Below are 15,389 nucleotides of genomic sequence, written 5' to 3'. Positions count from 1 at the left end.
TTAGCATGTTATTTTGGGGGAAGTTAGCTAGAAAAACAGATTGGCCTCTTCTTCTGGTCAGAATGTACAAATATGTACAATATAATTACAAAAAAGCATTAGCATTAGGAGCCAACTGGCTGCTCACAATCTCCTCTTGCCTTTCCGAATAAAGTTCCTCCAGTCGCTCTGATCGATATCACACTGTGCAAAAATCAACACAATTACCTTGAGATCTAAAACTGAGACAAGGCAGCTGCATAACAGAACAAAGAGTCTGAGCCAGACCTGGGCTGAACTCACAGATGGGGTCGTTCTGTCAGGACAAACCAAGCTTGGCTCGCAGGCAGGAGAGGAATGGCAGAGCAGTTCACTGACGAAGAATCTCATCAAGAGCTCAGTCTGCAGGAGGGCTCCCCATGAGGGCACTGAGCACACAGCATGGTGCAGTACAGGTGCCCCGTTATTCTGACTCTGCAGTTGAACAATACATAGTCCTCAGCCAGCGATCGTGAGGGCTGGGGAGACGGGGAAGACCCCTCCCTTCTGAGGCCACCATCCGGATTCTAGATGCAAAGTCTTTTGTTTGATAGACAGGCGACACTATGAAACCCACTGGAGCCTGAGCACCGGAGGGCTATCGATCAAGTTTAAATTTCTTACCCGAATGAAATGGCTAATTTTATGAATGCTGTACTGGCTCACAGTGACAGAGCAAGGTCTGAACAGATAGCCTGTGTGTCTGTACAACGGCATGTCCACCAAGTCAGAGACGGAAATATTCACAGTGCGCACAACTGCTTTACTTCCAGGGACGACAGTTGGATTTTGTTTTACCACCGTCGATGGATTAACAAATCATTTTGCTCACAAGGCCCTGTTTTTTAAGCAGCGTCGATCATGTGCATTTCACCAAACATGCTGCACAATCTCCACCCTGAGGTCAAGCTGAATAAGACTTTTTTGTACCAACATCTCAAATGAGAAGAAAAATTCAAACATAATTAAAGCAAAGCAATCAAGCCTTGTTGCTCCCCCATCATAATGTGCACACTTGGGCTGTGTCTTTGAGTCACTCAGTTACAACCACGTGCCTGAGCCTAGTTCTCTCCTTAAAACTGCTTGATCTGTTAATCTCCCTGAAAGGAACCCCAAACCCAGAAAAAGCAGACAACGTTCCCACTTTGTGTTACCCCTCCTGAAGCAGCTTGTTGGGGACCCCGTATTGAGGGGTCCTTGACAGTGCCCGCAGTTCTCTGGGTCTCCAGCTCAAAAATTAAGAGGTCCTGGTCAATACACTTTTCATTTTGTACAGTATGAATTTAAAATATAAAATCATTTTAATATTAGGAGCAAACATTAAATAAGCCCTGTTCACCAAGAATAATTGTCTCATTCCATTTGTGGTTACCATAACTTTGTACAGTTATTTTACAAGAAAACAGAACAAAAGATATATAAAACATAGCAAAATAACTTATAAAGTGACTGTGACTGCAATGTGCACTAAGACAAAACCTTCCAAAGCATGATAAGAACTCTTCTTTTGGTAGCAATTTCAGCTAACTGTGCGTTTGAAATTATTTGTGAAATTAAAACAATAAATTAACCTTCTTATAGAAACAAAACTATGGCTATGCAGTTCCAAAAAACTAGACAAAGGATCATTGCAGCTCTGGTACAAATAAAATAAACTCCACAATCTGGAAGCTGCTGAGCTCTGGAAGAAGAGTTAACCCACAGTGCTGCACAGCTCTCTTTGTCGTGTCTGTTCGTGTTTAATCTTTAAACGCTGAACTTGGTTTGTACATCATTAAAAACATTTGACTTTTTGTTGCAATGAGTTACAGTTGAATTCCCCTCAAGTTACTTATTGGACATAAATATGGCAACCCTTCCTCAGTAGTAACTTTAATTACAAAATGTTGCATGGTTTTACGGGAAACAAACCGTGATTGCTCATAACCCTGATTTACACAAAACACTTACAAAAAAACAAAACAGAGTAAAATAAAGTACGCTCTAAAAACAGAATCGAGCCATCAGTCTTGGCGGGCGTCTGCCCTTTATTTTTTGATACTCAGTATTTTCATCTGAAGGCACTCTTCTCGCAGGGCCACCAGCTCCGTCTTGGCCTCGTTGTAAAAGCTGGGCTTCTTGGAGGACAGCGGCGTCTCCACGGTGACGGAGGCGCTGGTCAGGACCTCGGGCCGCCGGGCCTTGGTGAAGATGCGCGTGAGGGTGCTCAGGGCGCGGGTCACGTCGTGGCGGGCCCCCTCGTTGACAAAGCAGTACAGGATGGGGTCGGCCACGCAGTTGAGGCTGGTGAGCGCCAGGGACATGTGGTAGGCCGTGAAGATGTTCTCCTCGAAGCTGCAGTTGGACGGCTTGCTGAGGAACACGGCGCTGCGAGACAGCAGGATGACATGGTAAGGGGCGAAGCAGAAGAGGACAATCACAATGAGGCTGAGGGCCAGGCGCTTGATCTTGGCTTTCTCCTGCTTCTCCGTGGAGATGTTCCCTTTGATGGCCTTCAGGATCCCATGGTAGGAGAACAGCATGAGGATCCAGGGGAACAGGAAGCCCAGAAATATGCGGTACAGGTTCATCCAGGCCACCCAGTCCTCCATGGGATACTTCTCAAAACAGAAGGTGTGGTTGTAGCGGTCCTTGAAGAGCTCGTTGTGGAAGAGGGGCGTGGAGTTGGCCCCGATCTCGATGGCCCAGACGACGAGGCTAACCAGCACCGCAGTCTTGACCCTGCGGATCCTGGCAAATTTCAGCGGATGAGCCACAGCCAGGTAGCGGTCCACTGAGATGCAGCAGAGGAATGCGATGCTGATGTAGATGTTGGTGTAGAAGATGAAACCAAAGAGCATGCAGGACTCCTGCCCGTGGATCCAGTTGTCGTGGTGGAGGAAGTAGTCAATCCACAGTGGTAGGGTGGCGATGTACAAGAGGTCGGCGATGGAGAGGTTGATCAGGTAGATTCCAAGCTCGTTCTTCTGTCTGACCTGCAGGTAGGCCGCCCAGAGGGCCATGCAGTTGGTGGGCAAGCCAAGGACCATCACCACGATGTACAAAGTTGGCTGGAAAAGATGGTCGATTTTCGAGTCCACATTGCAGCTTGAGTAGTTGCTCATTGTCTTATTGTTGTAAACAGTGAGTCAAAAATGAAAATAACTCCAATGAAATCATAGATGTTTATAATCCACTTCACAACAGTAAAGTGTTCCCAGTGTCTCCTAAGGTAACAGAGCCGTGCTGGCATTTGGTTTTGAAAAGAATCCCACTGTCCTGTTTTGAGACCATTACCCACACCAGTGAGCCTTGATGACAGTTTGAAGTCAGTAAGTGTCCTGAGGAGGAGGCACCAGTCAGCAATCTAAACAGCGCGCTGCCCTTTGTGCCTGCCCCCTGGGATGTACAGAGATTCTGTCAGCAACAGAAAGGGATAGAAATTTCCTGTGGTGGAGTTTTAGGAGATTTGTGCAGTACATGCAATAATACATAGTCAGGTTTAGCAGATTTGCGTCTTTAGCTTGGGGGGCTTTTCTAGCAAGGCTACCTCAGGATGGCTCTCCAGTCTCCGTCCCCTGTTCCTGCAAGAGGCGCTTCCCAAGGGCCAGAGGAGGTTCCTGTTATCACCAGAGGGACACGCGGTAAAACCTGGCTCTCCCCTAAGGCTTCCATATATATCCTGCTGGGATATTCCCAATGTCTTTCCAGCACCACAGAGGAACTCGAGGGCTTCCTGGCGTCTTCCCTCTGTTTCTGTCAGCAAGGTGAGTCGGTCGCATCAGCAGGAGGCCAGCGTCACGGATTCTCTCCGGGCCTTTGCCTTTACCCCATCTGCAGGACGGAAAAACAGGGGGGTGACTGGACGCTTCTGGAGACGGTAACGAGGAGTAAACTAGACCAGCCTACCCGCATGGATTTAGAAAAGACAGGTCTTGCCTACATGAATGGGAATCCTTGACTGAAGTTTGGGATGGATAGCAACAAACAAGCCAACTTCACCCAGCTGTTCTTAATCACGATCTTTCCCAGCGTCATCTCAAGCAAACACCTCTTTCACATTCCACTCCAGTATTCCTCCTCCAGCCCATCTGCCACATTCCCAAGCAGATTCATCCAAAACTATCCTAACACACTCAATAAACACTCACAAGGCATCTGACTGCTGGGTGTCGGTATTCATCAGGAAATTCTGTTTACAAGCAACAGCAACAATGGATAGTAAGAGAGCCTTTGACATGGTGTATTTAGGTTTGTAACAAAGTTCCTCATTAAGGATTTTCGGGGGATGAGTCTGTTGGGATTGAGAGCTTAACATAAAACAGAGAGTACAGATAGGAAGGTGAATGCTCAATTGGTGAAGTAAGTAGTCAAGTTAGAGCAACAGGGATAATAGTGACTGAGCCTCATATGTATTTTAATGAGCTAGAATATAGTATCATTAGTAAAATAGTCTAGGAGTAGACTAGTTTTAAATATTCAAAATCCTAAAAGCCACTGACAAAGTGAACTGCATGGCCTCCTTTAGAATCATCTCTTACACAGGAATCAGAGAACACAGGTGGAAACTAGTGAAAGTGTATTCAAATCTGAAAACAGGAGGCAAATCCTTACACAAAGGGTAGTGGGAGTCTGGAGCAAATTACCCAGCCACGCTGTTGCTAGACCCACTCAGGGCTGCTGGTAGATGAGACCCTCAAATTCACTGATTACAAATTGAAGTTATTGCAAAAAAACTACTCACACTAAATAGCCTTCTGTAATTTGGAAACGTTCTTATGTTCTGTCTAATACATCAGCAAATAGATTCAGCTCATCATTTGTCCAGGCAAGTATAAAAATAATTTCTCTACTCATGTCTTAAAAAGATTTCAAGATTTTGCTCAGGCAGCTCAAAATGTGAAGCAGAATATTATATGTAATTGGTCACCTTACATACTTCTGTGGGGTTTTACTATGCCAGAATTCTCAGTAGATTGATTTCTTTCATTTCATTGATTTTGAAGGTCCTGTTTCTTAATAATAACAATAAGCTGATGGTTGCAAGTACAAAGGAGTGAGGATGAGTGAGTTCAAACCATTTGAGATTTACTGTAAAAACAGTTTCATCTGTCAAATATGGATAATGATAGCCCTTGCTATACATATATATAAACATCTCCTATACTCGATGAGGACTGCCTTACTCATTAGCGTCTGTTTCAGTTCAGGTTTATTTGCCAGTATTGTGGTTGTGTATTATCTAAACCAGAGGTCTCCAATCCTGATCCTGGAGTGCCAGTGTGTCTGCAGGTGCTCCAGGTCTCAAGCACCAGAGCACCTGAAGAGCTGGACGAAGCTGTTAAACTGGTCCAATTAAGCCAATAATGAGTTGCTTCAGGTCGTTATGAACCACACTGGATTGAAAATGTCTAGACACACCAACCCTCCAGGACCAGGTCTGGCGGTCCCTGATTTAAACACAATCTTAAAAAAAATCTCTGTGTCGCACAAATTTTCAGCTTAATCAACAAACCAAACATTAAAAAAAAAATTGTTTTTGATTAAGCTGAAGACACATGAAACTAAAATAAACATTTCTGCTGTCACAAGCAGGGCAGAAAGATGACCCTGCTGGGCTCGGTACCTGGGGGAGACGGGATCTGCTGGCAGTGCTGGGGGAAAGAGATGTGAACACTTTGTTCCACAGGCTCATTAACGGGTGGAGCTAGGGACTTTTCTTCTCCATCCTGCCTACTGGGGCGCTTGCTCTCTGGGGCACTGGACTGACTCAACTAGAGGCTCACTAAGGGGCTGAATGTCAGCACAGCTTAAAGACTGACCCCACAAACCACACTCCTGCTCCTTTCAGGACCTCGAGTGTCCAAGTAACGGTCATAACTGGGCCCTTCCTTGTAAGGAAAGAGACCTCAGGCAGGAGATGAATTAATCACATTATTTTGTTTTATCCTTTAGCAAACTGGCAATAACTACCAGTTCCTAGACTTCCAGGGAAGATGAATGCAGGACCAGCAAGGGCAGGATGGGAAATGGCCCACAGAAAACAGATCTGTCGGGACAAGGCAGACACAGAGCTCAGCAGACACGTTTGTAAAGCAGAGCTACAGATTGAACGGGTGAGGCATAAAAAGTGAATACAGCATGCTTGGACTGGCGAACAGGGGAAAGCTCTAGGTGGCAGATCAACTGGACAAAGAACATCCAAATAAGGTTCAATAAAAAGCACTGAACAAGGATCCATCCAGGGTATACCGAAGGAAGGACTCTGCACTGGAGCTTGGATACAGAGATGCATCTGTGTTTGAGAATGTGTTCTGGCTGCAAAGGAAGAAGTGAAAGCTAGTTCTTATGTTCCACTTCTAATTCCTCTTAGATTAATCTCTTCTTCAGGTATGACCAGCTGAACCATTGCATTTCTTCTTTCTACTTTACAGCGCGGAATTAGCCTTTCCTTACTCCTGGACATCTGGGTCGGCAGCAGTGATGTCTCAGGGGGTACAGTGGGGGTAGCGCACCTCCCTGGGGTCCCCCAGAGCCACCATGTTTTCAGTGTGTTGGGGTGACAAGAGCGGGACTCAGCAAGCGCATGTTCACAAGTCTGCCTGTCACCACAACAACAAACACAAAAAAGAGATCAAATTCACCTGAGCTGAAATGAAAAGAGAGGAAAAGAGCTTGAAGCTGTACAGCCGCAGGGCTACAGTGCTGTATCTCAGAGGGCCTGATAGCAGGAGTACAGCTGCTCTTATCTAGGTCTTGACATTCCAGCCAAACATCTCTCTTGCCAGCTATAATTAAACTTCCTTTGAATGCCTTCCTTTACAATCTTCTGTGAATACATTCTAGAAAAAAAAACAATAATGAGCGTAATTGCAATTTCAAAAGCTTGCAATCTGTGACTGGGGCAATTTACTTTCAGGGTACAACTTTGATAAAAATCTCATTTTGTGATTAGCTTGAAATTTCTCCTCTTGCTGGGCAGCTTATTCATAGCCTACTGTGTACTATATTTGCTGGATTATAGCACAAAAGAGATAAATTAATGTGTGTAGCCCAGCAAAGACTGATCTTATTCAGAAACAGAACAAAAAACAGCCAGATTGGATTTCAATGGGTTTAACAAATCTGATAGATTCCTTTCATGGTGGAAACACATTTAAAGAGTTTTTCTGTTCTACTTTACATTACTAAGGTGCAGCTTGCCTTTTCAATTCTATGTATATTTATATTTAGCTCAATGTAATTGCATGGTTACTGTACTTACTGCCTGACGTAAGTTTCAGTATATAAAGCAAAAAAAAAACAGACCATGAAATGCAATACACCTTTCATTAACAGGAGTATCAGCAAGGCTTATCTCTCACATATCGCGATCATGTGCACTTGTTTCCAGTTCAGATACAGGTTGCACTGGTTTATGATAAAATGGCTCACTCAATTCTGGCCCTGCAGGGGTGGTGTGTCTGCAGGCTTTCATTCCTGCTCAGCTCTTAACCACCGATCTCGGCTCATTCTTGGCCTAATGAAACCAATTTACTTCTCCCAGCTCTTCAGCTGCTGGTGATTTCGGGGGAGCTGGAAGACCTGCAGACACACCAGCCCTCTGGGAACCAGGACTGCCCTGAGCTGACACAGGGAGCTCACACAGGGGTCGGCCGTGTCTTCTCTGTGTGCAAATGAAAATGAGGGCACCTGCAGGTAACGCTCACATAGCGCCATGTGACCTTGCTTTGCAAGGGAAGTGGCACAGAAACACATTCAAGTCATGATATTTGGACGCCATTATTCATGTGCACAATGGGAGTGTTTGTGATAAGGATCAATACTGCTGCTCGGTGCAGCATATGATCAACACTATGGTCACAAGTTTGGCCAATGGCACAGTCTTTCACTGGCAGCACAAACTCTAAAACACACTGCCTGTTGAAGTCTCTACGGCATGCTCTTGCTAGTGACTTTCAGGTTACAAGGTTTCTGGAGAGATACCAGCCTCAGTGGCTGGTGTGCTGCCTGATTTTTATTGGCCCAAACTAAGTTTAATACAAATCAGGTCAGGAACAGTTTCAGTCCATGCAGTCAAGTCGTCAATACAAATCAGTAGGAATCAAGTCAGGGACACCCTCATTGTTTTTCTTCTTTTCTAGTTATCATATATCCTCCTCCCTGGTTTCCTGCTTAAAGCTTTTAAGCTTGGAGAGCTGCCCTGCATTTGCCTAAAACTCTGGAAAGCCAGTTAAACTCCGGGAATTATAAAGGCAAACACTCCGGCCAGATTTCAATGTCCTTTAAAGTTTCTTCTTTAGTCTGGTGGCACTAAGAAATGTGTGAGGTTGTCAGAAATCCACTTGTGGTAAAATAAAACAGAAAAAGACCTGCCTCAAATACCGAAAATCACACCGGGACCCACTCCAGAATGACAGATGTACAACCACAAGCCAATTCGCAGTGCTTTGTTTGGCTCTAAATCCCACTAAAATTAGGTCCCTGCTGTGTTAGACAGAATACCACAATCCCTCTGCCAGAACATTTGATCTCGCTGCATTACAGCTAGGGTCCTTGTATCCTAAAGTTTCCAGACAAACCCAGAAAACATGAGGGTCAGGCCACACAGTGACTGGCTGTAATTTGATTGCAACTTCAGCTTTTCATTGTATTTCTGCTTAATTTTACAAAAAAAGGTATGGTAGCAGTAATTGCATCCACATGGGAACAAGAGGTCTGTAATCTTACTTAACCTTTCAATCAGTTTAATTCAAATGAAATAAGTGCTTCCTGGTTTCAGTCCCCATGCATGCTTTCATAGTTTCCACTTGGCCCCTCTGCTGTCCCTTGGAGACTAAAGAGATTCAGTTCCCTTGGCCTGTCTGTCCTAGACATTTCTTTAATTGAATGTACAAATGCAATTATGTTTAAAACACTGTGAGACTTTGGAGAGAGACAGTATGGGAAAATTGTCCCAGTTGAAAATTTAGACTCAATGGAGTATAGTACAGACAGTACAGTACAGTACTCAACGGAGTATAGTACAGTCAGTACGGTACTCAATAGAGTATAGTACAGTCAATACAGTACAGTACTCAATGGAGTACAGTACAATTGCACAGTCACGGAGAAGCCAGGAGCAGTGGTGACCATTCAGAGACTGAGATGAACAGCAGCTGAGCTTTGGGATTTCTCTGCATTATCAAAACGTACACAGTAGAGAACACCCAGAGAAGTGCAACAAGACTCAGTACAGGTCTTTAGCAAATGTCTTACACAGGAACTTAACCCTTTCAACTAAGAAAACTCTTGTTTTGAGGTTTTAAAAACTTTCAAAGTAGTAAATAAAACTGACCCCGGTAGTTCCTTCAACACAACACCTGGGACAGATCAGCAGTGCACTTTGTAGAGTCAGAGATAGAAGAAAATGTCAGAGCTATTCCTGATGCTCTGATAGAAATGTATTGTTTATAACAATGACTCGATAATATCATTACCAGGCTTCCCATGTCTGGAACAAGCACACTCACTCCCATCAGCACAATATTAACACTCAACGGCCGTGAACTCACACCAGCCCTGCCTGCACAGCAAGCAATACTGTATGACTGCCCTATCTCCCTCACACCTGAAGAAGGCTCCCCAGCCGAAATGTTGCATTTTCTTTCTTCTCTTTTCAGCATGGAATAAACCTATTACTTGTTCCTAAGCAATCCGGTAAGAGAGCACCAGGAGAAAGTCCAAGCAGTTGAAAAACATGAAACGGCAGAAAAAAAAAATTAGTGTGCAGAAAAAAATGGCGAAGGTCAATTTTTAACGTTGTCATCAGCTTCGTACATCACATCAAGATGTTGTGACAGAGTCGTTCCATACCAGTTCTGCCAGAGAACTGTATAAATTTGAGGTTTACGTCTATAAAACATACTACATGCACATTAACAAACAGTTGCAGGAATATCTGATAGCACTTAAAAACTGCCTTGGGGATTGCCGTCTTCTCTCTGTGAGTCCAGCGGCCCTAACTGAAAACTAATGTGGACACTGACTGCTGCAAGGCACGCGGAAACAGACCGTAGCATCTAGTGTCACAGTAGTGACATCACAGGTGTTACTCCTGACAGCGCAGGCCATCTCTGCACACGGCTCCAATGCCCAAGGCTTTCAAGGAGCATGGCGCTGAGGAATCGACAGGAGATTCTGGGGCAGGACTGGCTTGTGTTTCTCTTCTCTTAGCAGCATAGAATAACCCTTTACTTGTTCCATTGTCCTCTCTAGTTCTCCCGCTAATTTTGCTTCCTTCCAAAAACAGCTAATTTGTGTTCAACTCAGAAAACACTCACACACACACATACAGCGGAAGGCAAGCAGCCTGTTGCAGGAAAGACTGTTTTGCTGTTAACAATCAGAGATCAACAACTGTAGTATTGCGTCACACTTTGCTGCATAAGATCACCTAAGGAGTTCCTGCAGCAGATACTGCATAAGAATGTGTTCTAGTTTCAGATAACAGCAGAGCTCATTCAGGAGGAGCTTGAAAACAGAGCTTCTCCTGAATCCTCCTGAACAACAGGTCCAGGCACCCATGCAGACACTAAGTCATCTTTCAAAATAGCACCAGACTTCATTAAAACTGCAAGATCCATTAGTCCCCAGCACAAGCCCTGTTTGCCACACGTAAAAAGCTTTTAAAATCAATACAAAGGATTTTTGACTCGAGGATATCCGTGGAATGACTTAAAAGCCAATACTTTGGCAAATGTAAGGCCCTTCTTGACTCAACAGTGTTGTGGAAGCAATGCAGTACACACCACTTAGTCATAATATTCAAAATAAATCACAATAATATCCACAAAAGACAATAACTCATGCATTATTCTAAGGGATCTGGAGCTACAGACCCCGAGTGCCTCAGGATTCTGTTTAGAGATTTAGGGAGAACTGTTATCAGAGCCTTTGGGGCAGATCCATCCCACCACACTGGAAACAGTGTCCACATGTAACCGAAAGCAGTCAAATTCAAACGGGACAAGGGTATTACTTTGGAAACCACTCATACAAAAAAACACACAAATTCCGTTTGGAAGAACTGCACGGTGAACAGAGGAGAACAATAATTCTCACCACTGAGTCCGACGGGAAGAAAGAATGAGGGACAGGATGGCTGGAACTGAGCTCCTCTTCCACAACCGGGATGACGCTGGACAGGAGCTTTTTCCTGCATCTTTCACGGGTGAGAGGAGGCCGATCGAGGCACCAGCTTCCTATCCGGCTGCCGAGACTCAGCACTGCTGGGTCTGCAGCAGCAGCGCCACCCCGCGGCCTGTGGCTAACTGACCCCTGACCTTATGCCCGGACCCCCTAGCGGGTGCGGGGGCTGGCGTCTGGGGGTTGTGTTCGGGTGCAGGAAGGCCCGGAGCAGCTCTGCGCAGGAGGGTGGCCGGGTGTAGGTGTGAGAGGGGGTGGCTGGGCACTGCCGAGCAGGGCCAGGGCAGGAGAATGGCAGCGGAGAAACCCTGTGGAGTTATTACTGGCTCCACGTCCCCTCTGCTTCCTTTACCCAGGAGCTTTCCCAGCTCTGCACTGCTTCACCTCCTCTCTGCCCTTGGCTGCTTTATTGATGACGTCTTCCGAGCCTGAGCAGCTGGCCTGCCATGTCCTCCAGGGAGCCCAAGTGGACGAGGATGCTCTCTAGCTGAAGCCTGGGATCAAATCCCCCTGCTCTTCAAACCAGCACTTCTCCCACAGAAACAGACCCACACACTTCTAGCGTGGAAAATCAGGAGTTACCAGTCCTGAGGGTTACTGGTAGCTTAAGTTCGGATCCCGTTTCTTCTGCTTGGCCCGGAGCTCTTAGCTGTTCTTTGCCTGAAAGTCTTCTCTGTCTGCTGTGCGCAGGAACTTTTCAGATTTCTTTCATGGTGAACACCAGTGAAATGCACCAGGCCTGAGCCTGCACAACGCACAGGAAACCACTGACGAAGACAGCCTGCTCTTTCGCTCTGCTTCCAAATCTCTTTTGTCCTGTTTCTTTACTAAAATACAGTAGTTAGTTAGTCCCATTCCCAACAAAGAAACAGGCACAAAAAGGGGTGGAGCAGATAAGACATAGGAAGAGAGAAAGTAAAAGAGGAGGGAAGACCGCTATTAAATTAAAAATTTAACAACCACCAGTCAGCCAGAATGAAACACTAGCCACTCGAATACAACAGTCCAGAGCACCCAGACGAGGTAGAAACTGTTCCTCAGGGATTTTCTGCTTCACCATTAGAGTCAACGCTGATCTCTGTGTTAAAAGCACCTGTGAGATTAAAAGAGCTGCCCAGCATGCTGGTAGTGCTGGATTCCTTTTTGTATTTGATGCTTTACAGTCATCTCACCTGAAACGTGGTTGACGAGTGTAGAGGACTTGGACATGTTGCTAAAGTGAGTTTAATCTCTAGGGCTGGTGGACAGAAAAGCAGAAAAATCAAGGGGTTTCGATGTTTGCTGTGAGGCACTGGGTTTGTGTACATTGGCATGTCAGCCTGGCTAATCTGCATGGCGATTTCATCTGCAGCTTTTATCATCAGGGAACATTTTTGCAGAAAGCTAAAAGCAAATAAAAATCACAATAATAACAGGAACAGACCGCTGGGGGAATAAATAAAATGCACATTTGTCGTGGGAAGAGGAGCCATGGATGACGTGCTGTTCAAACACAGGTTTTATCTGGAGGGTCACAGAGTACAGGAACTGGGCAACAGCCATTGTGCCTGCAGCCTGCCTTAAACATCACAATCTTTTAATCAAATGAGATGATAACGGTAATAATATGGCTCCCAACACTTCTAGAAGCTCCACTTTTGCCTTTCTTTTAGAAAGCTGGCTGCATGGAAGCTTCATGGAAAGTTAAATATTTATGTCATTTTTTTCTTTTAACAGCTGTGAAAAGGTGGGGAATACCATGAGACTGCCTGCTTTCTCCTTGATGTGACGTGTCTGTGTTGAAGCTTCTGGGAGCATCTGAACTTCAAAGGCAACCAAGCTGTCTGTTCTGAGCTCACTGCATGGACCATCACATGAGAAGCCACCACTCTGCAGCCATGCTACGCTACACTAGGTCCCCATCGCAGACAAACGCATTGTTATCCGGTAGCTCAGCCTTGTGCATCATGCAGGCCCTGACACAGATGCTCAAGCAGTAGGTTGAGATTTGCAACAATAGTGCAAGAGGGAAACTAGCTGCTGACTCTGCAGTACTCTCTAATCCTGCTGAGAGTACTGATGTGGTTGATGCACGTATTTCTGAACCTCTAGGCTGCAGCATCTGCAAAGCAGACCATCTTACTTAGCCAAACCCTGAGTCTCATGAGGTCACCAAGGTCCGGTCAAGGAGAGGGACTGCACTGGGGATCTCAGTGTTCGGATCTCAGTGACTCCCCTTGGGACTCAAAGCAGAAATGGCACAAGCGCAGCAGGGCCTCATGGAGAGCACTTAGAAACATCTGATGGCTGCTGGATTTGACAGGTCTACCGTTCGTCAGAAGTTCAAATCAGGTTAAAAATCATTTGCCGACGCATCACACCGATACTTCTGCTCAACAACAGCCGATACATTAAACTCAAGCTGAAACAAGCAGAAGAAACGTCCCCTGAGCCCCAGAAATGTTATTTAGTCTTCCTTACAGATGCAGAACTACGTTGCCGGAAATTCTTTTCCATGCAGAATAATCTTTGCTGGGTCGCAGTACCCTGCAGGGCGTGGGAGTCTGGCATTTCGGGCAGCAGGAGTCGGCGTGGGACAATCCCGGAATACACGTGTAGGAAGTGCAATGAAATGTATGAAATCTATACCTCCAGCGGCTGGTCCCTCCCCCTCCCAGGGCCCTTAGCCAGGGGGCTTCACCTGTGGCACAGGACACCACACCAGCCTGGCTCAGTGCCTGGAGGAGCTGTTCCTCCCAAGCCTGCGTTCTAATGCTCGCAAGGGCACCTCCTGAAAATAAAGGAAGAGCTCGAGGGATATCTGAATATTTCTACTGGCCTAACCTGGCATTCCCAAACTTGGTCCTGGGGACCCCCACCGTCTGCTGGCTTCCTTTTCAGGTGAGCTCTCTTTTGCTGCACCTGGAATTAAGTTCAGTTTTTTTGTCAGATGCACAGGTGCAATGCAATGCTTATTTGCATGTGTGGTCCAATACAAAGACATTAAGGAGACACCTAAACACAGAACAGCACCAGCAACAACAAGGCTAAATAACATACCACTGACATACAAGTCAGCATAGGCAGTGTGGAAAAAAACATCACTGTGAGTCAGTGGTAGAGGTGACCCAATAACAGGATTAATTAGAACTCTTTAATTATTTTCAGCTCCAAAACATTGCAGGTTGCCTTGTAACTACTGCATTTCGTAAGCGTCTTCCAAGATCCTTTGGGAGACCAAAGATTTGTCAGCTTTTGAGCAAAAAAAAACACTTGTAAAGGTTCCAAGGATGCAGGTCAATTAAGGATTCGGTTAAATAACGGGTGGAATGAAAGCCAGCAGATGTGGGGATCCCCAGGGCTAGTATTGGGGTTCCTGGGCCGAACCATGTGCCCTCAAATTCTGGATGGGATTCCTGAAGGACTGAATGACCTCCTGTCGTCTGCAACCTGTCATGTGTTCTGCTGTAACACCTACACCACACAGCTCTCCATGAAACACCCCTGGAGAAACGATGGAACTTTCCCAACAAACTTATTTTTAGTCACCAATAAAATGTCAAATTGCCCCATATGCAGGGATTACACTAATTACGTTTCCCACAGAATATTGCCTGGGATCATACTTAACAGCTCCACACTGGCCTTAAAAGAGTTCTTGGTAAATAAAAAACAAAATACTTGAAACGAACCAAAAATAAAGAACATTACAGAATGATTTATGGAGGGAAAAAATGACTGGGATAAACACCATTTGGAGCAGATTACAGAGAAGTACAGAGACACTAAATTATTTAAATCCTGAGCTGTTAAAACAAACAGACACTTGAAGATGTCTTTGTTTGTTTATGCCCGTAAATAGAGACATCTATACAACTAACAATTTGCTTCCCCCCCTCTCTTGCATGGCATGCACCCCATTACTCCCGGGGAGCCTCTCCTCTCCTTGCTGCTTCTAAAGATAATTGTCCCGGTATAGAAACACAAACGACACTGTGGATTGCTACCAAGAAGCACCTAAACTAAACTAAAAGCTGTTTTGGTCTGATGCTGCCGGGAGACCCGTTGCCCAGGAAACCACAGAGGAGGAGGAATGTGGATGAGGAGTGTGGCACCTGCTGGAGAGAGCACCCCATCCACAGCATTATATTACTGGGGTTCACTCACCGGGTAATTAGCCATTAAATGTGTGAGAGGAGAGATGGCAGCGAGTAAGATGTCAGAAG

The 15,389-nt window shown here is 45.5% G+C and overlaps 1 protein-coding gene across 2 annotated transcripts in view; it reads right to left on the bottom strand.

Annotated features, from left to right (window-relative positions):
* Positions 1 to 1,874: 1,874 nt before the first annotated feature.
* gpr4 (G protein-coupled receptor 4) overlaps positions 1,875 to 15,389 on the bottom strand; it is a 32,063-nt gene continuing 18,548 nt past the window's right edge. For both annotated transcript variants that reach the window (XM_088912022.1, XM_088912023.1), the window contains exon 2: positions 1,875 to 3,831. In XM_088912022.1, the coding sequence (XP_088768148.1) occupies positions 2,046 to 3,122 (1,077 nt within the window). In that variant the 5' untranslated portion in view covers positions 3,123 to 3,831 and the 3' untranslated portion in view covers positions 1,875 to 2,045. The remainder of the gene's footprint in view (positions 3,832 to 15,389) is intronic.

This window comes from Atractosteus spatula, chromosome 3, assembly GCF_055471065.1.
Source record: "Atractosteus spatula isolate fAtrSpa1 chromosome 3, fAtrSpa1.hap1, whole genome shotgun sequence".
NCBI lineage: Eukaryota > Metazoa > Chordata > Actinopteri > Semionotiformes > Lepisosteidae > Atractosteus > Atractosteus spatula.
The sequence above is the reverse complement of the archived record's forward strand: the minus strand, read 5'-3'. Positions and strand labels throughout refer to the sequence as shown.